This window comes from Danio rerio, chromosome 2 (genome assembly GCF_052040795.2).
Source record: "Danio rerio strain M-AB ecotype USA chromosome 2, GRCz13ab, whole genome shotgun sequence".
In the NCBI taxonomy this organism is placed as follows: Eukaryota; Metazoa; Chordata; class Actinopteri; order Cypriniformes; family Danionidae; genus Danio; species Danio rerio.
Genome location: NC_141022.1, coordinates 31,739,493 through 31,763,230, shown reverse-complemented (window position 1 = coordinate 31,763,230; position 23,738 = coordinate 31,739,493). Strand labels below are relative to the sequence as shown.

General features: G+C 34.8%; 1 protein-coding gene across 3 annotated transcripts in view; it reads left to right on the top strand.

Annotated features, from left to right (window-relative positions):
• cdh6 (cadherin 6) overlaps positions 1 to 23,738 on the top strand; it is a 51,388-nt gene that overhangs the window by 14,145 nt on the left and 13,505 nt on the right. For 2 of the 3 annotated variants that reach the window (NM_001013520.2, NM_001441860.1), the window contains 8 exon segments: positions 2,290 to 2,627; positions 5,781 to 6,075; positions 8,765 to 8,884; positions 11,030 to 11,203; positions 12,810 to 12,997; positions 16,031 to 16,281; positions 22,395 to 22,531; positions 22,772 to 22,902. In NM_001013520.2, the coding sequence (NP_001013538.1) occupies positions 2,415 to 2,627; positions 5,781 to 6,075; positions 8,765 to 8,884; positions 11,030 to 11,203; positions 12,810 to 12,997; positions 16,031 to 16,281; positions 22,395 to 22,531; positions 22,772 to 22,902 (1,509 nt within the window). In that variant the 5' untranslated portion in view covers positions 2,290 to 2,414. 3 annotated transcript variants of the gene reach the window in all.

Genomic DNA, 23,738 nt, shown 5'->3' with positions numbered 1-23,738 from the left:
GTAGACTATCGAAAAATATAAAGCTTTAAGGGGCTAATAGTTTTGACCTTAAGATGGTGTTAAAAAAAATTCAAAATGGATTTTATTCTTGACCAAATCAAACAAATACGACTTTATCCAGAAGAAAAAAATATTATCAGACATGCCGTGAAAATTTCTTTGCTCTGTTCAACATAATTTAGGAAATATTTAAAAACGAAAAAAAAAAAACAGGGCTAATAATTTTAATAGGGGCTAATAATTTTGACTTTAACTATATATATATATATATATATATATATATATATATATATATATATATATATATATATATATATATATATATATATATATATACATATATATACATTACTGACCATAATAGATCATAATAGGACCATAATAGACCATAATAAATTAAAGGTGTAACTAGACATCCACCTCTATATTCTGTTTATATAGATTTATAAAAATGTATGTAGACTTTAAGTTAATTTAAGTAAAAATAGTGACTAATTATGTATGACTAATACCAATAACCATGATTTAACAAAAAATGGAAATGTGTACTGTAAACAAAGACAGTGTGTGTGTGTGCATGTGTGCGTGTGTGTGTGTGTGTGTGTGTGTGTGTAAGTGCCCCATTTTCAACTCCAATCATGACTTTTCAAAGTACAAGACCGATACAGAGTCTGCAGTGTTGTGGTTCAGTTTGTATCAAAATGACACAACGGTGAGCCTGTAAAATGAAGTGCTGTGTGAAACCATAGTGTCCCATTGAGTTCTCTTAGGTTTGTGCTTATATTTAAAGACAGCGGGGGAATTTTCATCCTTCACTATCCATCTCCCTCCCAGCAGGATGGACTTGTAAATGAACGAGCAGACATTTTGTGCTGGAAACTGTGTCTGTTCACTCTGACACACCATGTAACAAAACCGCTTTAGATCCAGCTGAGTTCCCCCGGCAGGACTGTGTCAAGGGATTTGCCAGGTCACAGAGCTGAGCAAAATGGCTGCCTGAGTTTGACTAATGTGCTCCAGGAGCCCGCTCTCTTTGCCCAGGAGTTTTGGCCAGCTGAAATTCATTAAAGAGCAGCATCCATAAACTACAATTGCTGGACCCATAACAGGATCGCTTCCTTGTTTGTCCTGAAATGCACACACAACATCATCCGCACAGTTATATTTATACATACGTAGAGCTCCCATGATAATTTCAAGCTCATTGACTTTGACAGCAAATCAATATCCTGCGCTATCTATTGTTACTTAATTCAATTAAGCCAATTCATAAAGCCGAACATAATGGAGCTAATGGAAAGCGCAATTAGGGGAATAGCAGCACCATTTAAGTCACGCATGGAACTACCAAAGTCAATTCAGCATCGCAATTGTGCATTTCCATCTGAATCGCTAGCCCTCGACCGGATGAAGGGCGATGTTGACCTGATGTATTTTTACACTGACAGAGAGAGCTGCGCGAATGTCGCAAGTAATATTGTAAATCAAAAAAACCAGAGGTACTTAAATGCAATTCATTGAGAGGCCCGCGTTTCCCCTTCGCCACTTTGCGCAATCACATTTGCAATCTGCTTGATAAAGTGCGAGAGGGAGCGAGGGCAGGCGTTCAGTCGCAGACAAAGCCGCAGATTGATGTGGAAACAGGAAACGTGCTGATTGCTGATTATTATGTGGTGGCAGGATGCTTTTGTCTCTCAGACTGTCATTCCAGCAGGTCAGTTCAGAGCCAGCAGGCTATTGTGACCGCGCATGCTGATAAAAACCCAACACACTTTGGTTGTCGAGAGATTTTTTTTTTTTTTGGTGTTGGGGCTGAATTCAATAGCGCCGTGAGTGTTTAGATCTTTAAAGTGAGGCATTTAGAGAGCATGCGTATTGATTCATTGATTACAGATTTGTGAGCGCTCGCCCATTGGCCTGCTTTGCAGTATTTTAAGAGTTTGAGGTTAATGGCCTGGTGGAAAAAAAAGCATCTCTGCCTTTTTCTTTTCTTTTCTTTTTTTCGATACCGCTACAGCACTTCCAATGGCCTCTGGTTTTATACTTCATGAATGTGGGACGCCAATTATATAGATATCAGAGCTTGGGCCTCAAGACTTGCAGTTGAATTGGTATCTTATGGAGAATGTTTCAGAGATATCTTTAATAAGGGGATGGCTGTCGTATGATACTGCTGCTCAAGTTGCCTTTAATTAGGAAGGGAAGCATTCCCAGCAGCCCTGGGATAACACTCTGAGACTTTGCCCAATAACTGATTGTTTTTCAATTTCTTTCTCTCTCTTATTACAGGTAGTGTGTGGCTCGCTGGCAGCAGGAAGGGACTATGAGGGTGGCTGCCGCCTGCTCTGCAGAGCTCTGTAACTTTGGCAGATAGGATCATTATCCCCCTGTAAGACACCCTAAGAGCGGAAAAGATGAGGACTTGGATTGTACTTCTTCTGTGGGCATGTGCACACATCAGTGTGAATGCAATTGCCCTTTCAAGAGGGCCGGTTCGAAGGAAAAGCAAAGAAATTGAAGGACGGCAAGACAAAGGGTTGCTGAGACGTTCAAAGCGAGGATGGATGTGGAAACAGTTTTTTCTGCAGGAGGAATACACCGGATCCGAGCACCAGTATATTGGCAAGGTAAGAGATTATGCTTCTATTCCAGGTTTCGTGTGCAATGCTGGAGCAATGCTGATGGAGTCGATTGCAGAGATAGATTTGGTTTCATCACTCCTCCTGATTCTGTCTTCGGAGGTTAATAAATAGAGAATGATCAAAACTGTGGCTGTGTCATATGTAGAGAGCTCCAGCGTAGAGCCTGCTGGATTTGAGATAAGGAGCAGGGTGAAATCTGACCTCCCCGGTATACCTCACACTTCATCTGAATCTCTGAGCTGGAGAGGATCAAAGATTAGAATAAAATATAACAGCTGGATGCTGTTGCTTATAGCCAAGGATCTCAAACTGCAGCCCTCTGGTAAAGACTCGGAATTTACAATGCTGAAAGATAGACAGAGATACATACTTTACAATTTACATGCAATGATAAATATTACATTTAAAAGTGTCATTATTAGTTTAATAATAAATAACAAATAAAGGGCTCTATTTTAATGATATAGGCGCTAAGTCTAAAGGGCATAGCGCAAAAGCATTAAGGCTGTGTCCGAATCTACTTTTCCTATTTGTAATTCTTTTAATTAGTTATAGATGTGAACCTGCATTAAACCAATCAGAGTCTTATTACCCAATCCCTTTAAGAATCAGTTGTGTCGCAACATGGTGCATTTGCTATGTAAATGGCGGACTTTGTTCACTAGCAAGTTAAACAGACCATTTGCAGCAAGCATAAAGAACAAGCCTCCTCCATTCGGCCTCTTTCTCTTTACTTTACTTTTGCTCTTTACTTTACTCCTTTACTTTTGTGGATAAGGAAACAGTGGAAACTTACTCCACTGAAGACATCCTTTAGCCTGCATATTTAATTTTATTTGTTAAGCGTAATGATTTGTTTCAAAACTATTTATAAATTCAGTTCTAATTTCCAGCAAATAAATAAATTAACAATAATAACAATATATTCAGTTATATTCAAAAACGTGTCCTATTCTTAATAGGTCTCCAAAACCCAACAGGTGAACAAATCTAAGCTTGTTTTATTAAAATAAATATAAACATGCATATAATAAATAATATTGCTAATAATAATAACATTATACTAAAGCAAATTGTCATGAATAAACTGAAAAAAGCCCCCTGACATGAAAAAGGCATGGAGGCAGTGTTTTTTATGTTTATGTATTAAATATTATTTTGCATTATTTTAATCCTTTAATTATTTTTCATTTGTAAAGATATTTGCATATTGCTGTACATCCTGTGTGTATTAAGCACTTTATAAGCGTTTAAGGCGCACAACCAACACACTGCTTTCAGCTGGTTAATTGGTCAATTTAGTTCCTCAAAATAGCAATGCACCTTAACACAACTCCCTTCTAGACCGGAACATCCATGAGTCCACAAATGGATTTGCTATTTAAACAACGTGGTACAAATCGTGGCACAAATCGTGGAAATTAGGGTTGCTTGGTCTGAAAACAGCAACCAATCGCGCCACACACGTCTTGCACCTTATTGTGCCAGGTGTATGATAGGGCCCATAATCTGAATGCGTTAAAAATGGTAAAATACTGTAAATATACAAAATACACCATTATAAACATATAGTACATCTATTTATATTGTTGGTTATTGCATTAGTAAATTTAATTAATTATAGAGCGAAAACAAATTATGTAAAGAATGCTGAAAATGTACAGTGGTTTACACACAAAAACACTGTAATAGCAAATCTCTCTCGGAAAATATTTCACATTAGTACTGTTTTTAGTATATTATATAATATTCCCCATAGTGATGTTAGTGGACTGATGATTTGTTAACACACTTTAAAACATAATAGTGTTTAAAACTAATTTCTTATGACTTGTATCTTTTGTCTTTGCCATGCTGACATATTACTTTACTAGATATTTGGCAAGATACTAGTTTTCAGCTTAAAGTGTGATTTAAAGGCTTGACTAGGTTAAACAGGTTCACTATACAAGGTTGGTTAATATGGCAATGGTCATCAATGGTTTGTTCTGTAGCCAATAAAAAAAATAATCAGTTAAGCATCAGTTGGAAAATATTTGAAAGAGAATTACAATTTCGCATGAAGGCTAATAATTTCGCCTTGAACTACCTTACCAATCCCAAAGTGAACATTAGTATTCACTATACATTCACTGTATAATTCAAAACAGTATTAAATAGTAATGATTAAATTGTAAAATATGTACATTAATAACGGCAGTGACATTGAACTACAACAGATGCTGTTCTGCATGGTTAGTCAAGGGACCAATAAGGAGTCTTAATAAAATATGACTTCTCTTATTTACACAGTTGCACACAAGAAAAGGGAATTCATCAGGTGAAACAGTATGTTCTGATTTGATCAAATGTGATACTTGGCTTGAAAAGTCTGAAACCCCACTGGCTTAGAGACTCGAAAGCTTTGCAAAGGATCACCAACTAGTGGATTATTCATGTGGGATGTTGTAAGCGCAGAATTCACAAAGCCCTCATTGTTGTTATGGACATTTTGTGTCTGGATCATGTAGCAGTCAATGTGGAGTAGAAACTGCCATTTCGAAAATGTTCAGAGGGAAAAATCACGAAGAGCAAAAGAGCCATTGTGTTTGAATGGTCTTTTGTGTTTTACTACTCTATTTTACTGTAACAAAGCGGCTCATTCAAGTGGAAAGAAGTGTCAAATCACTCACTCGCTCCTCTATCAGATGTCATTGTGGAAGCTAATCACATCACACCTTCAGCTCTAAAATGCGATGTTCCTATCAGTCAATTCAATCGCTTCTCATAACAATATCACAAATTCAGAACTGCACATACAAGCAGTACAAAAGTTTGCTTTACCTCAAAAAAATATAAAAAAATAAAAAACATGTGGCAGCATCACGGATCGTAATAGACAAGCTTTTACCTTGATTGCACATTCAGCATGTTGTACTTTCCTCTGATATGCCATCAGAATTCAATTCCACGAGGACTCATTTTCACATATTTACCATGGAGTACCTGCCTATTGCTGCATTCCCCTGTAGTATTTCTTCATTGTTTTATTCCTTCAAAATCAAGGGATATTGAATACATTGAGAACGCAATACATATTCATGAGCCCTATCAGAGCGGAGGTGCTGATGAAATGCTTGAATTGCTTCCTCTCAACAGCTTCACTCAGATATGGATAGAGGAGATGGCACGGTGATGTACGTCCTCACAGGTGAAGGCGCCGGCACCATCTTTGTCATTGACGCCAACTCAGGAGATCTGCACGCTACCAGGAGCCTGGACAGAGAGGAGAAGCCTTCCTACTCGCTCAGAGCTCAGGCTGTCAACAGGAAGACCGGCATCCCGCTGGAGCCAGAGACTGAGTTCATTGTGAAGCTGCATGACATCAATGACAATGAGCCCAAGTTTGACAAGGAGGTCTATACAGCATCTGTACCTGAGGGGTCTCACATTGGTAAGATTTGAAAAGCTTCTGGAATAACCTTTAAAGGTCTTGTGAGGACCAGTGAATTTAGAAATGTTATAAAACAGTGTGTTGTTTAATATAGAATTACATTTGCTTTTAGTGCATCATCTTTTTTTAATAGAGTTACAATTATAATTTATTTGTTCTCCCTCTTGGCTTCATAAAACTGTGTGATTTATTTTAAACAAAAATAATGTTTCCATCCCATTCAGTTCAGAAACTTTAAAGCTTCAGATAGAAGCAAATTATGTATTTTACACTGTAAACACTTTTCATATTGCAAATAGTAGGTACACTGTTAACAATTTCCTGTAGATTCTACAGTAACTTACTGGCTGCAGTTCGCCACTGCATTGTAACTTACTGTAAATCAACTACAGCAAAAATAGTGTATTTACATTTATAGCACATTTTATCTTGCACTATATATATAGTGGGGGTGGGGGGCTAATATTAGTCATTTTATTATATTTTTTTGTGGTCACGTTTTATTTTTTTTAGAAATTTGTAAAAAGAAAATGAAACATTTACAAACCTTAATTCTCTCTTCCAACTCGATTCAATAATAGTTCTAATATTAAAGCAAGAAAGTATATTAAGAAAGTCGTGACAATAAATGTTACATGCACTACAAAAAGATAAAACAATTATTTCTCAGTAGGTTTATTTTCCAGTACAAATTTCTAAGTATCCAAAAATCAAGACACATATAATTGAGATGTGAAATAATGAGATTAAGTCTTGTTAAGTTCATGTTAAAAAGAAGAACAATTGTCTTTTATGAAAATGACTTAATTTCTGCTTAATGCAGTTGATTTTTCTGAGCCCAATGGCAGATATTTGTTGTTTTAAAAATTATTTCTGTATTCTGTCTTTCAAACCTCAAGCTATGTTTGGTAAAAAAAAAAAAAAAAAAAAAGAATTAAATTAAATTAAATTAAAGCAAAGAGATTGGTAAAAAGTTGTATTCTAAAACTTGAAATTGTTACTTAGTTTTTATCCTTTTACATTTACAAGAATGGATATATTGTTTTTTCCTTGAAATATGTAAAAATATATATTTATTTCAGCAGTCTTTAAAGGGTCATGAAAGCCCTCACCCCCCATCTCAGCAGGGTGTTTTTCACACCTCTAGTTTGAAAAAAAGTCAGGAAAGTGGTTGAGTGCTGCTCAAGTGGCAAAAGAGGGAAGGGTTTGCATGGAAAAGGGAGTTTCATTACATGCACTACAGCTGATTATCAAACCGGCAACACAAACACAGATGCGGGGGAAAATAGACAATGAATTGCAGCATTTACAGTTGATCTGAGAGCTGTGTTGAAGTGGAGAATTTTCTGTCCATAATATTGTAACGATATTACTGTAAACTTTGTAACTTAATCATTTTGACTAAGGTATGTCCACAAAAACTGGAAGAGGACTGCTGACGATACTAACTTCCTTTGCCATCTGAATAAATATAAACAAACAACATTGAGTACACACTTACCAAATCTATAGAGACAGGACAATCAACACTAACTGGAACCGTGTCTTTATTTAAAAAAAGACGAGTGGCAAATCCGGATTTTACCATTCCCAGATTCGAAAAGCTCTCGGGTCAAAAATGTTCCTTACAAACATATTATTGTCACATGTTGGTAAACTAATTACTCATGTGGGTCCAAACTGTGCTCTTATCGCAGGGAAATGGAAACAAAACCTTCATTGCAGCACATTTATAAATGCAACACTAATGACCCATATCTCCAAAAAAATTTACTACAATACAACATGGCATCTCTCTAAATATTGTAACAGGAAAAATTGAGTCTTCAAAGCTATATCATGCATAATGAAGTTGCATCTCCTTCACAATAGAGGGTACTGATTTGTTCAAACCAAGTTTTTCCTTAGAATAATGAGCAGATGTCCTGAAAACTTAATGACGTAACTTTTTACCTGCCGGTACAGACAGCCAGTCTCCACGCTGAAATTTATACAATGATCTCATCGCCATGACGTAGCTTAAAAATGTCTTTTTAAACCGGAAGAACAAATTTGCTCCAAACAACACAAAAACAACCAATTTTCACTTTTTAGTGAAGTATACATATAGTTTTTGTTGCAACGTGGGACATAAATATGACGGTCAACATCTCAAAAAATGTTTTTTGGTGTTTCGTGACCCTTTAAAAAGTAATATGATTGCTCATATAATAACTTTTAAAACCATAGAAATATTTTAAACATGACGTATCGGCATGTTTTAAATTTAACAGTTAAAAGAACAGAAGTGTTAATAATAAATAAATAAAACAAATAGAAAATTTGTCTGAAAGTCTTTCAATGTTACTTCTAGTTTCTTTCTAGTTAAATGAAATGTTTCTAAGCCACTTTTTCCCCCAGTATAGTAGTCATTATTGGATCACCATGTTGAACTTGTAACCAATTTGTGAATGAATCATTTAGACATTCACTTTTTTGCTAAATGAACTGAGGTCAGCTGTCTTTCTATTAGTTTTTTGTACTTTCATTAGCCATGGGCAAGAGCACATAAGTACATTCTTCATATTTCCTCAGTTTGTTTTGAGTGTAAATTGAAAGCCATAACAAAAGCTATGAGAGTCATAACACACTGTCATATTTTTTGCTTAAGCAATTGAACTCTGCCTTGAACTAGCTTCTTGTTTTTCAGGTACCTTTGTCACTCAAGTGACCGCCCAGGATGCAGATGATGAAATGTTCGGCTACAGTGCTAAGCTAGCATACAGTATCAAAGAGGGCCATCCATACTTCTCAGTAGAGCCAAATACAGGTCAGTCCATGCTAAACGCTCACAGTATATCATAGACAGAGATGGCGAAACAGACTGAGAGAGCGTTTGCATCTATATAATTTGATATGGGCCAAGGTTTGCACTGCAGCTCTGTCGTTCAAGCTTTTTAGCCGAGTAAATTCGCCCAGTGAGTTTAATCATTGCTAATGTGTGCGCTGGAACATTTCCCGCAGAGGTCTTTGTTTAAACAAAAGAGAAATAGAAACACAAAAGCTCCCATGGCAGATTAGTGTCCAGCTTAACACTGATATGCTTTAGCCCAGATGGGACACGAACGATGATGTTCATGAGCACATGAAATCCTAAGACCAAAAAAAGGGATATTCATTAGAGGTGGGGGTTAATCGGGCAGCAGTTGTGCCATTCGATGCAGCACAGCAGCAGCAGCAGGGTCAGGATTCTTCTCTATGTGATTTACTGGGTTTAACTTTTAGCCTTTTTTGGGTGTAAACAAGACATCAGGCATAGTGTGTTGAAAGTGGATGTGAATCACTGGTTGTAAACCTCTTTACTTCTGTAATGTGACGTAACAAGATGTTCTGTGAGGAAAAGTGAGGGATGGGATTTGATTTTACGCAGGACAAATTTAATGGGTCATAAAGAGTAGGTGGTGTAATCAGAAAGTGAGTTCATTAAACAATCATATAATTGGTCAACCTTACGCAAATTACATAAGCTTATATATTATGTTGATGTTAGCGGAAAAAGTTTAAATAAAATTAATAAAAATAATGTTTTATAATTTGTTAATAATCACTCAGAATGTTTGGTCAGATATACTTTTTTTTAACATACATAATGGTGTGTGAGAGTGAAATGTATTTACCAGTTGTTTTAATATTTGTATATATTGTTATTTGTATATTAAAAATATATAAATATTATAAAATATTTTTATCATAATAAAATATATAATATAATAATATAATATAATATATTATCATATAATATATTATCATATAATATAATATAATATAATATAATATAATATAATATAATATAATACAATATAATGTAATATAATATAATATAATATAATATAATATAATATAATATAATATAATATAATATAATATAATATAATATAATATATTTTCCCATTTGTCGACCCCAGATTAATTAAAGGACCAAGCCAAAAAGAAAATGAATGAATAAATAATGATGATAATAATAATAATAATAATAATAATAATAATAATAATAATAATAATAATAATAATAATAATAATAATAATAATAATAATAATAATCAATAATTCATTAATAATCACACAGATTGTTCGGTCAAATCTATTGATTTTTTTAATTTACACAATGGGTGTGTGTGACTGTAACGTTTTTACCAGCTGTTTTAATATATATGAATATGTGTATATAATAATATATTTTAATATAATATAATATAATATAATATAATATAATATAATATAATATAATATAATATAATATAATATAATTTTTTTGTAATGAAAGCCCTCATTAGATATTAGACATATTAAATTTATGAAAAAAATGTAATCAAATATTTATTGACATTTTAGATTTATTTAAAGCTGGATTGTATTACAAATTGTTATTAATTTTTAAGATGTTATTAATTATTGATTATTAATCATTTATTACAATTTCAAAGTTGAATATCGTTTAAAATGCATATTTTGCTTACGTATTAATGTTATTAATTTATAAGATGTTATTAATGATTGAATATTGCTCATTTATTATGATTTTGAAAATGAGTGTAATTTAAAAGATATATTCTGCATACGTATGTCATTATGTATATTACACCACTTGAAAAAAAGCCAAGCAAGTCCAACACCGCCTTTCTCAGAAATTGCTTTATATCACATTTCAAATTGCTTTAGCTTGTAAAACACCAGTTTTAATAATCCAAGGTCTTGTTTCTTCTGAACCTGCAGCGATCTCTCAATCAGCAGCTGCCGCCTGTAATAATCTCTGCGGCAAAATGTCAGTCTCAATGCATGTATGCAATTAGTTCTGCACTGTTCAAACACAACAGAGACTCAGCTGCCACTGCGCTCTGCCGTCGTCCATTTCCTAGAGTAAAGAACTTGGCCGCACTGAATGTTAACGAATTAAAATAAGGCATCTTTCCCCCAGGAATAATCCGGACTGCTTTGGGACCTACCGATATGGATAGAGAGCAAAGGGAGCACTACCAAGTGGTGATCGAAGCCAAGGACATGGCCGGCCAGAAGGGAGGCTTAATAGGCTCCACAACAGTCAACATTAGCCTCACCGATATCAACGACAACGCCCCACACTTCAAGCAGGGTGAGCATGCATTCAAGTAGATACAAATATAAATACTGTATGTAAATATCACCAAACTGATGTTTGCGCAAGACTTTAGTTCCATAATCCCAATAGTTCCCGTTAAGCTCACTTATATAATGAATAACAAGAATACAAAGACTTCAAATAACAATGAAAGATACGCGTTTTTATCGTTGTGCGAAACAAAAATGGTTTGGGGCAAAGCTTAAGCAACTGCGTGAGGTCTGTGTGTTAATCCTGATTAAATGGACAGTGTGGGCTCAGCTCACTTACTCTTTTGTGTTTCCGCTAATATAATCTATTCTTTTAGCCTGCATGCAAATAGAAAACGCTCAGAGTTTCTGCCATGTCAATGTGAGTAATGCAGAATACAAGCACAGAGTGGATTTATAGCAGGCAGTACAATATCAGCCTCGCTCTCGCATTTATTACAGTAAAGAGAACACCTAGAGCATCTGAAACAGCTCTTAAAGCCACTTTAATTGGCTACTGTGCTAGATGCAGGGATCAGATATGGATATTTACCAATGCAAATTGTAGTAATAATAATAAAAAAAGAAGATTTGAATGCTCCAAACTCTTCTTTTAGGCTCATTTGGAAGTGTAAATCATACAAGGCATACCTGAGGCCACAATTCAATTGGTAATGAATATACATGTTTATAGTAATTCCAACATCTTAAAGCCACAGTATGTAATTTTCACAGCTTGAGGGCATGTATTCAAAATATGTACCAAAGTTCTAGTGTTTGTTGTATTTTGATGAAAAAACAAACAAATTGTGCCATTAAGTAACCTATCGGGTAGACTTTATGAAAATAAAATATATATCCTCAATCTTCATCCATCAAATAGTCAAAATTTTGATCAAGTCATGGGTAGGGTGTCCTGATTTCTCAGAATGGAAAACAGGACGGGTATTCGGGACAGATTTTACATATCATTTGCAATTTTTTGGATGCTGAATTGCTCTCCTGGGTAAAATGCAAAGTGTTATGTCACATATACTGTAATTTATTCACGTATAGCAGTTAAAATACTGTTTCAGTGAATGAATGTTATTACTGTTATTATTGTTATTATGTAATGTTATTATGAATGTTATTACTTTTTAATTTAATTTAATTTAATTTAATTTAATTTTATTTTATTTTATTTTATTTTATTTTATTTCATTTCATTTTATTTTATTTTATTTTATTTTATTTATTGATTTTTTTATTTCAACTTTATATAAACCTTTTTTATAACTACAACTTCATCAATATAAAAATATAACCGGATACTAATTTTACTCTTCAAAATATGACACGACTGGATAACATTGATTCAATTACTAATAGCACTGATTAATAAAGAAGTTGTAGGGCAACTGGAATAAAGTGCCAAACATGACCTTTTCAATATAGGGCAGGCTAAATGGGACTTAGGAAATGTGAAAAACCTGGTCACCCTAGTCATGGAGCTTTTGACTATCAAATTGGACAAAAGGAAGAACCAGTGGTGTACTGTAGATCTACTCTCAAATAAAAAGCAGATTGCAGATATATTGAGAATTCACTGTTACTGGCAAAAACACTGACATTACCATTATGTTCTCCAGGAATATATCAGTTCAGCGTTCCAGAACTCACCAAGGTAGGATCATCAGTTGGCAGGATTGAGGCTGAGGATGCCGACATCGGCAGAAACGCTGAGATGTCCTACAGCATTACTGGCGGAGACAGTCTGGATGTGTTTGACATCAGCACTGACAGGAACACCCAAGAAGGCATACTAACTGTAAAGAAGGTACAGACGATTTTTCTGTTGTGCACTGAGTTTGAAAATAGAAGTTTCACCCATGCAAGGCTAAAATGCTTGTTTTTGGAATTAAACTAGAATGAAATCCAAAGTATACTTTAGTTGTTGGGCATACACTAGAGTACGCATACTGTACTGTGGGCGTGATGCAAATTTCATTATCAGCTCAGTATGTGTGTACGGTACACGCACAGCCTGATGTTTATAAACACACATACAATATTCATGCACCTCACACATTTGCTTGGAACTGTTTTGCCTCTCTTAGTTTGTCCACAATGTGTAAACACAAAACCAAGCTGTTGTATCACAGCTGGAAAAGAAATGTACTGTAGGAGATTAAAAAGTAATGGCAAAAACTGTGAGTGTGAAGGCATTAAAACATATCCCCAGCTGTTTTTAAACAAGTATAAAAAGATTGTTTTTTACAAATCTAACTTTATTTTATAGCAGTACAAAGGCCTTTTAGCATGCTATCAAATAGATTATTGTCACATTTTGGTCAGAAATATTGTATTTTACGAACTGAAACCACATGGTAGTCGTACTGCTGTATAAAGTTGTAATTAATTGGAAAAACAAAAACTTTCAGTGAGAAAACATGTTGGATGCAATGGATCTGTATTTTCTTTTCACAACAATAAGGTTGCATCTTTGGTATGATATAATTACAGTACAATTAAGATAGTATATTTAGTAGTATTGTTGTTTAGTATATTCTATATCAGGGGTACACAAACTTTTTCTTATGATGGGCCAAAATCCAAGCTTTTTTGAGAGCTGTGGGTCAAAAGTATATATACTGTATTACATTACTGTATTACAACTTCCCATGGCTAATTTCTTAATTTATTTTATAAAACTAAAAAAAATACTTAAACCATATTTATTAATGCATTGACATTTTTGAACTTGAATGAACAAATGTATTACAATAAAACCATACCCAAAATTACATTTATAAAACAATGGAGTTCAATGTGGAATACACTAGTCATGCTGAACCTGCCTTTTCCTTCATTTGCACACTAATGTCTTCTGCTTTGTCCAAAAATTCCCTAAGTGACGATTTGTACATTTGTAATCAATAATATTCATTATTTATAACATTTAATTGAAACATTTAATTTCAGGTTGAATTTTTTTTGCAACTCAATAATAAAACAAACAAACAAAATGTTACAATAAATAGAAATGACAATCTCTGCTAAAGGCTTTGTCCAACCCTTCTCAATCATTTTTCTTCTGGTGGGCCAAATCAAAGGATACAAAGTGCCATCTTTGGCCTGCGGGCCCTAGTTTGGGCATCTCTGTTCTATGCTTATGTTTTGTCATTATTCATTATTGTCATTATTTTGTCATTTGTCACAATTAAGTGCACACAGCATGCCATATTATCTGATAATTGTAGGAAATAATTCCAAAAGGCAACTGATTGTGTAAAGCCAGATAAAACAAAACAAAAATATGATGTATATGTCGAGTTCAGTGGCTAATCAGCCAGAATAAGCTGAGGTAATGAGACAGTGACCAATGAGACCTAGCTGTCATTTAAGTGGCCACACCCTTAATTATGCAGACTTAATAAAACCTGATAAAAACAAAATGTATGAGTTTTAAAAAAATGTACCCCCCTCACAGTTGTCATAAGGGGTATTATAAGTTATATGGCCCAAAACCATCTTTTGTCCCAGGCTATAAAAATATTTTTATCAGCTGTAAAATTGGCCAATTTAGAATTGCAATCAGAGAATGTCTGATTTTTTCAGAGCCCCCAAAGGCTAGTCGATGAATTGCAAGTTCAGTTACTTTCACAAGCATACCTGTCAAACCTCCCGTTTTTTCCGGGATTCTCACAAATTTTACAGTTCTATCCCGATATCATCCCGTAAAGATATTTTCCCGTATTTCTCCCGTATTTTCATTGTTTCTCTGAAGGGTGGCAAATAAGTCGATTCTCTCTATACTCAACCTATACCGTGGAACCACCAGGGGCAACACCTTGCTCTTAAATGTTAGTCTGTTCTGTGCATTCGCTTTGTTTAGACATGAAAACACTTTGAAATAAACATAAAAAAGGCGCGATTCCCTTCATTTTTCTTACAGATGCCGTCGCCCCTTCATATGCAGTACTCAAAACAGTCATAGCACTGCATGACTGTCAGCTGATGCGCTCCATAGTGATAATAAGATGCTGTTTCAGCAAAAGTCTGGTTTGGGTGTGTGTTTGAACAGACATATACACATAATCAATAATAATATCTAAAGATGTTGATTTGGTGGTTTTGTTTTTTCAAACACAAGCAATTTCGTCCTAAATAAGCACAAACAGGAAAGCAATCAGATACTTTCATTATAACCTTAGATGTGTGCATTTTAAAGTGACACCTCTTATTTAATGTAATCAAACAAAAATAAAAATCTAAATAACTCATTAATTCGTCGCTCTTTAATCAGAATGTGTAATTACAGTGAAGAAACGGCTAATGAGATTTGATAGCTTGATTCTATTTCGTTATAATAGCTATTTATTTTATTAAGCTGAACTGTTTGCTAATGTATTTGCTGCTAATGTATACTATTTATTTTTTCTTTTGTAAATGATAATTAAAAAAGCATATTACTGACCATTTAACTGTTTATTTACAACGAAACAGCTCTAAATGAGCATATTTAGTAATTTGGGGATTTTTTTAAAGCGGGGTCGGGGGAATCCCAAATTATGGTGGGCATATCCCTTATTTTCACATCCCAATGTTGATAAGTATGTTCACAAGGGAGAGCAAGAGGTTGCCTCTTGCTCCAAACACTGTGACTTTAAAGCACCTGCTATTGTAATTTTCCAATTCTATAATTTGCCAACTTCTAAATACAGCACATACAGTACTCTCCAGGAGGACTTGAACATACTATTCATAATATGTACTGTAGTCATAAATCTAAAAGTACACATTTGGATTCATTTATAGCGCATTGGCTTAAGTGTGTGTTTTTATTTCTGTGAATGTGTTTTCATTGCAGCCTCTGGACTATGAGAAGAAGAAATCATACACTCTTCAAATCGAGGTTAAAAACACACACCCATACTCGCACTATATGAGCCAGGACACCAAAGACAAGGCGACCATCCGGATCAGTGTCGAGGATGTGGATGAGCCCCCTCAGTTTGAGAAAATCAGCTATATTTTGGAGGTGAAAGAGGACGCGGCCGTGGGCACCATGATCGGATCGGTTAGTGCCGTGGATCCTGACATGCGCCGCAGCCCGGTCAAGTAAGAGCTTTGCTTTAATATTATCCCGTCACAATGTTTCCATCATCTATTGCCATAAATCTCTTTAAACGCACATTGCCCACAATAGCTAGGCTGGAGCTTGCAAACATCTGCCCGCTTTCTCCGGTGACCTTTTGTTATCTATAAAACCCTGATTAATCTGCCTGAAGCTCTGCCGATATGAGCTCAGATGATGTTTCTAACCACACATACGACATATTCACAGCTGACATGTGTGTTCTGAATTGTTTTTAAGTAACAATAATGATCCATTAATTAAAGATAGGTCATGTATTTACTAGAGTGAACTAAGCATAAACTATTTTTCACAGAATTTATTAATCATAGTTCAACATTCACTAATACATTTAAGTAACAACTATCTATCACAATCTAACAGAACTATTCAAGTTGTGCTTGTTAACATTAGTAACAAGAACTAACAATTTTAACTTCATTTTAACTTTTAATTTCATTAATAATGTGAAGAAAGATTAATAAATTCTGTAATAAATGTATTCTTCATATAGTTTGTGCTTGTTATTAAATACACTAACTAACATTAACCAATGTACCCCTATTTTCAAGTGTTATCTGTTTTTGCACTTCTTAATATGTACACAGGGTGTAAAAAGGAAACCCCATGCTGTTAAATTACAGTTGAAAATAAATGTAGATTTAGAAACAACATGAATTACGGAACACAGCAAAAACAATGCACAACTGTGTGTGAGGGCATTAATACACTGTAAAAAAGTATCATAAATTAATCATGAGAGCATTTGTTTTTAGGTCATTGCAACTTATTAAGTTAATCATGCTCTAAATTAATTTTATAAGTTACGCAGGCTGTTCAATGCACTCATAAGTGTGATTTGATTCAGCTTAAAACTTTAAAGCATGCATGATATTTTTTTTCACGGTGTAGATATTCACAACTCTTAAAAAAAGGCCAAGCTTTATTTTAAGTTACAATTTATTAACAAACACCTAACTATGACGTAATAAACTACTAATTTGCTGCTTATTAGTTAGTAAGATAGTAGTTGGATTTAGGTTTTGGGCAGGATTAGGGATGCAGAATAAGGTCATACTTTATACTGTACTAATAAACAGCCAATATCTTTAAAATAGACAGGTAATAAGCCAATATAATTAAGAATTGGTATAATATTATAATATTATAACCTAATAATATTTCGTCTCTACATGTCATGTCAGAAAGATTGTATTTATGAGCTGATTGGACATTAACCATTTCAATAAATTGTTGAAAAACTTGAGTTTCAGAGCAAAACATCTTCCATATCTGCATTTTAAATGTGTTCAAATGTTATTTTGGTAACACTTTATTTTGAGGTGTTCTCATTACACGATGCATCTACTTACCATAGTAATTACAGTTAGGTCGCTTTCACACCTAGACTTTTGTTCCAGAACCTGGTGCTTTTCCCCAGTTAGCGTGGTTCGTTTGGCATATGTCAATCCAGCTATTGCGCTCAGATCCACTGCTAAACAATTGGCTCGAGATTGCCTGTGTGAGGTGGTCTTAGCTTGATTGAAATGAATTGTGGTGCAGATCGATTGTAGTGAGAAAGCTATACGATCCGAACCAGGCTACTGTATATCACAGTGTATTATGAATATGTAATAGGCATATATGGCTAAATGAAGAGAGAATTATGAGTAGGGCGGGATGTCTTTCCTATTGGTAAATGTGCCTTTCATGTTAAATATGACAGTAAGAGCATGCTAAACTATTAACGAGAGCTTTTTCGTTAGGGAAATTGACCAAACTGCAGTCTTGGTCTATCTGTTATTTCTCTATATAATGTAAAGCCTGTACAGCGTGATTCTAGTATGAGAAAGCCTTATCTCTAATTTAAATTTGGTGACTATGTCTGTGGATGTCACCATTCAAAATTAAAGTGCAGCTTTTTGCTTATAATGTCTTCTTGCTCATTTTCATGAATTTAAAAAGGACGTATGACTGGTGAGCAGGACTCTGAAAAGTAAACCGTGGAACTCCAATGTGAGGAGAGCTTATTTGCACGTGACTTATTTTAGCTGTTTTGGTCCGTTTAGAAACTTTGCCATGTTAAAGTGATCCGCACCAAGAACAAAGTAACAATTTATCAGTCTAACAATTTAAATCCCTGTGTCTAAGCAAAACAATTGATCTTCAGGTGTGAAAGCACCCTTAATTAATTATTAATATATCCTAATCTACATTTTAAGCCTAACCATATATTAACTACACGTCATTAATAAATATTAAGCAGTAGTTAAAATATTTATTCCACCGTAACAACACTGAATACATATTTTGCTGTTTGTTCAAAGCACTTTTTTAAAAATGAGGTAAAACGACACAATTTTGGAGATTTTTTTAAGGAAACTTGATTTTATTAAGTTCAACCTACTTATTATCTCCACTTTTTATGCCAATCAACTTAAATACAGTATGTATATCTTGATTGATTTGTGTTAGTGTTGGGACAACATGAATGAATTGTGTGGAACCCTGCATTTAACATAAAGTGCGACCATTATTTTTCATATAATAAAAAAAAAGTTGCATCTCCAAAGCATGTTAGCATTATACAATTAGGACGGCTTGCAAACATCTGCCCGCTTCTCAGGGTGACCTTTTTGTTATCCGCAGAAACCTTGATTAATCTTTCCGAAGCTCTGGCGATGTGAGCTCAGATGGACTGCTTCCTTAGAGCGTGCTTATTAAATTCACATTTAATTCAAGAGGTCCTTCAATCGCAGCATCTTTATGAGATAATTGTAATAAACTACAATTATGAGAATAAATGAGCATATTATCACTGTCCAAAGCGCCCTAATGATAAAGCTGATGCGGCAGGCTCAGGAGGACAATAAATGGATGTTTTTCCCTCCGGAGCCCACAGTAAATAAGGACGCCGAATGGAAGCGCAATTAAAAAGCCCTCCGCAGCAGAGAACAGGACTTCAGGGCTGGTAATTATCAGGGACATCAGAAGCACGAGCAACACTGTCGCTCTGAACATCAGGAGGCTAATTAGGAAATTGAACAATCCCACTGATTGATTGCATTTGAAAGAGCAATATTGTGATCTTCTGGTGAAAGAAGAACAAATGGGAGAGCTGGCCATGTGTGGGCTTTGGGCAGTGAGATTTCATGCAGCGCATCAAGCCTTCTCGAGTGTCTCGTGCTTTAAAGGATCAGTTGTATTAGCGTTTGTGCGAGCCAGTCATGGGGAGGCACTTTTGTTACATGTTACAAGCTAATTAGAATTTGAAATTGTTAAAGTAGTCAATGCGATGCTTTGGGAAAAGTATGCTACGCTACAAAAAGAAAAAAAGCTCTTTGTATGATACAGATGATGTCTTTTATATTTAATTTGACCAGAGCTGTGTTTGGTGTTAAAATCACGAGCGCTTTTTATAAATTACAGTGTGTACAAACACACAGATCAATTCATTAGCTTGTACTCTTATTGTAAAGAGCTTTTTGAAAACATTTTAAGGGATAGTTCACCCAAAAAATGACAACTTCATTACCATTTTCTCTCATTCATTCATTTTACTTCAGCTTAGTCCTTTGTTTTTCAGGGGTCACCACAGCGAATGAACCGCCAACTATTCCAGTATATGTTTAACACAGCGGATGTCTTTCCAGGCGCAATCCATCATTGGAAAACGCCCATACAGTCTTGCATTCATACACAAACACGTACACTATGGCCAGTTTAATTAATCAAATTCACAAATTTACATCTTTGTATTTGGGGGAAGCCAGAGCACCCGGAGGAAACCCATGCGAACACAGAGAGAACGAGCAAACTTCACACAGAAATGCCAACAGACAGGACTCGAACCAATGATCTGCTTTCTGTGAGGCCACAGTGCTAACCACTGAGCCACCGTGCCACCCTTTCTCACACTCTTATGATTTTATAATTGTCTGATTTTCTTTCTTGAAAAAAAAGATGTTCTGAAGAATGTTGAAAACCTGCAGTCATTGCCATACTATGAAAGTCAGAAGCTGCTGCTTTCCAACATTCTTCAAAGTATCTTCTTTAGTATTAAATGGAAGAAACAAACTCAAATAGTTTTGAAACAAATAAAGGGTGAGTGAGCAAATGATTTAAGAGATTTGAATCACAAAATGCAATTGCTAATCAATCTGGTATCAAATACTATAAAATAAATGTTTTTTGGTACATTTTTTATTTTGGAAACAGCATTTTTAAATGACAGTGGAATCCGGAATAAAGCCCTTTTCATATCCACAGTTATAATTGTAGAAAATAGGAAAAATGAGAACTGCAGCACAATATCACTTTATTAAAACAAAAGAAACATCGACAGCCAATCAGAATGCATTCTTCTTTAAACAGAGTGAACACTGCGCTGGCTTATCATAAACCATCTGCTGGTGTTGATGCAAAAAGTTTTTTTTTTATTAAATAAGCAAATAGAGTTATAGTTATATTTTTTTATTTTTTAGTGTGAATGTGCCTTACATCCTAATTTGTCTGAGATTGAATTATTAATGTACAACTAGAAGTTCTATTTAACTAAAAAATTCCAAAGATTTTTGCTCAGCCGCTCGATTTAGTTTGATGAGGAACCATCTGAACAATTCACTAGAACAAATTAGACTTTTGAGAGTGAAAGGGGCAAGTGTAGCAGCGTCGATCTGATTATTCCTCCCTACAAAGACAAAACAAAAGAGTGTGTCTATTTTTCCCTCTGCATTTGTAATGATTTTCACACCCAATTTTCTCTTAGAATACAGTAGTCATGGGAGCCAAACTTTCGAGCCAAAGCAATTTCAATCAAAATATGTAAATACTTTGTTTTCCATTTTGACATATCACATGAAAACCAGCCATGTATTGTTGTGTCATTCCAAACATCGCTTAGTTTGGTTCACTCAAAAAATGAAACTTTGTCGTTTACTCAGCCTCAGGGGCTCCAAGGTGACTATTTTTGTTTTCAGTAAAGCACTGAAGAAGATTTTTTTTAGCTAAAACTGTGGTCCTTGGTGAATCATTATGCAAGTTAATGGCTACTGGCACAAAGAGAGTAAAAAACAAACAGGCAAAAAAAAATGATAAAAAAATACGAAGCAGACAGATGAGTTCTAGAAAAGAGAAGAGATGTGCTTGAAAGTTTTTCTAATTGGTTTGTCAGATTCTGCATTAATATGCACTTTGAGTTAAATGTTTATTTTACAATATTACAATTTCTAAATAAATGTTAAATATTTTTTCCAAAAATTATGAACATGCTCATAACAGTAAGCTTGTGTGTGGCCTCTTATTATTTGTAACACTGTACGCTATGACATCAAATTGCTTTTTAATACAAAGACACAAACATTTTCGACCGTAAGTAACAATGTAAACAACAGGTCTCCGGAAGAAAGGGTAACATAAACAAGTGAATAACTATTCATAATTCAACCCAATTGTGTTGGTGGAATAAATGTTCGATGGTATGTTGTTTTGAGGACTCTCACCTTTCAAAATAAACTCTGATGTACAGTAATGAATGTGTGTGTGTGTGTGTGTCATTACGATGATATGTACACCAGATCTAATAAGAGTTTTCTGTACAACTTGCAAAAATTTAGCAAAGACATTATTTCTTAGATTTCCATTGAACAACAGCTAGCTACAATGGCTGCTTCAGGGTTGTAGCTTTATACTGATGTGTAGTAATCTATTTGTAAACACTAACATGTTAAAAAAAACAGTGCGTCCACGTCCTGACGCTGGCTAAAATGTTTAAAAGGTAAAAAATACTGTAAAAATTGTAAAATGTTCTTGGATTGTTGTTTCGTCATCATCATCATCATCATCATCGTCATCATCATCATCATCATCATCTTAATTTAGTTTGCATATTTTATTTATTTAATTTAATGTTTTACTCTCAAAGTCCTAGGGTGGATTTTGAATGACCTGTGGATAAATAAATCAACAATTATTCGTTTGACCTATTTGTTTAAAAAGGCTATTTACTATTTGGAATATCATAACTTTTACCAGAAATTAGCAGTGTTGCAAATGGACTATAAGTGCAGCCAGCTAAGCTGAATGCTTTGAATTGCAGGTATTCCATCGACCGCCACACAGACGTGGACCGTATTTTTGGTATCTACGCTGGGAACGGCTCTATATTCCTGCAGAAACCTCTGGATCGAGAGGAATTCGCCTGGCACAACATCTCTGTGATCGCCAGCGAGTTCAGTGAGTAACTCCAGCCGCAGCTCATTTGGAGCAAATTTACTTTGCTAAGCTCAAGTCATCCAGCATTAAATTTCCCCAGTAAGATTTGCACATTTTCATTTAGCGTGACAGCTCATATTGACTAAATATATTCGTTTACTTTTTTTAAATTAGAGAGCCAGTTTCCTCCTGCAACTCTGATAATATGAGCTCCTATCATCTCAAATTGTCAACTGCCATCATCTGCCACATCTTTTTAAGGGCACTTAGACAACCCGGAGCAGACCAGCCGTGTGCCTGTGTATATTCGTGTGCTGGATGTTAATGATAACCCACCTGTGCTGGCATCTTTCTACGAGACCTTCGTTTGTGAAAACGCCAAAGCCGGTCAGGTAAGGAGCGTTTTTGTAAAACTACTGCTCAAAAGTTTGGTATAAGTAAGATTGTTTGATTGTTTCCGAATGAAGCGTAGGTGACCAGTGGTGCAGTGGTTAGCACTGTCGCCTCACAGCAAGAAGGTTTCTGGTTTGAGTCCCGGCTGGGTCAGTTGGCATTTCTGTGTGAAGTTTGCATGTTCTCCCCATGTTCACGTGGGTTTCCTACGGGTGCTTCGGTTTCCCCCACAGTCCAAAGACATGCGGTACAGGTGAATAGAATAAACTAATTTGGCTTTAGTGTATGTGTGTGCATGTGAATGAGTGTATGGGTGTTTCCCAGTACTGGGTTGCAGCTGTAAGGGCATCCGCTGTGTAAAACATTTGCTGGATAAGTTAGTGGTTCATTTCGCTGTGGTGACCCCTGATGAATAACGGGACTAAGTTGAAGGAAAACAAATGAATACATGAAGCATTTTCTGTTAACCAATGCTGCATTCATTTGATAAAATAATAATAATAAAAAAATTTATGATAAAAACATAAAGTAATATTTTGAGATGTATAGTGAGATAATGTGTTATATCTATGTTAATATAATGTAATTTATTTCTATTATAAAAAGCTGAATTTTTAGCATCATTAACCCCTTTAGACCTGAATTATGTTTTAAGTAATCAAGTATGTCCAAATGTAAAAGTATGTTTTCACAGTTCTTGAGGCTCCTATTAATGAGACCAAATTATAATAATAAAAATGTCAACACCCTTCACGTAATAATAACAATAATAATACATTTTATTTGTATAGCACTTTTCCAACATACATGCAACTCAAAGTGCCTCACAAACAAC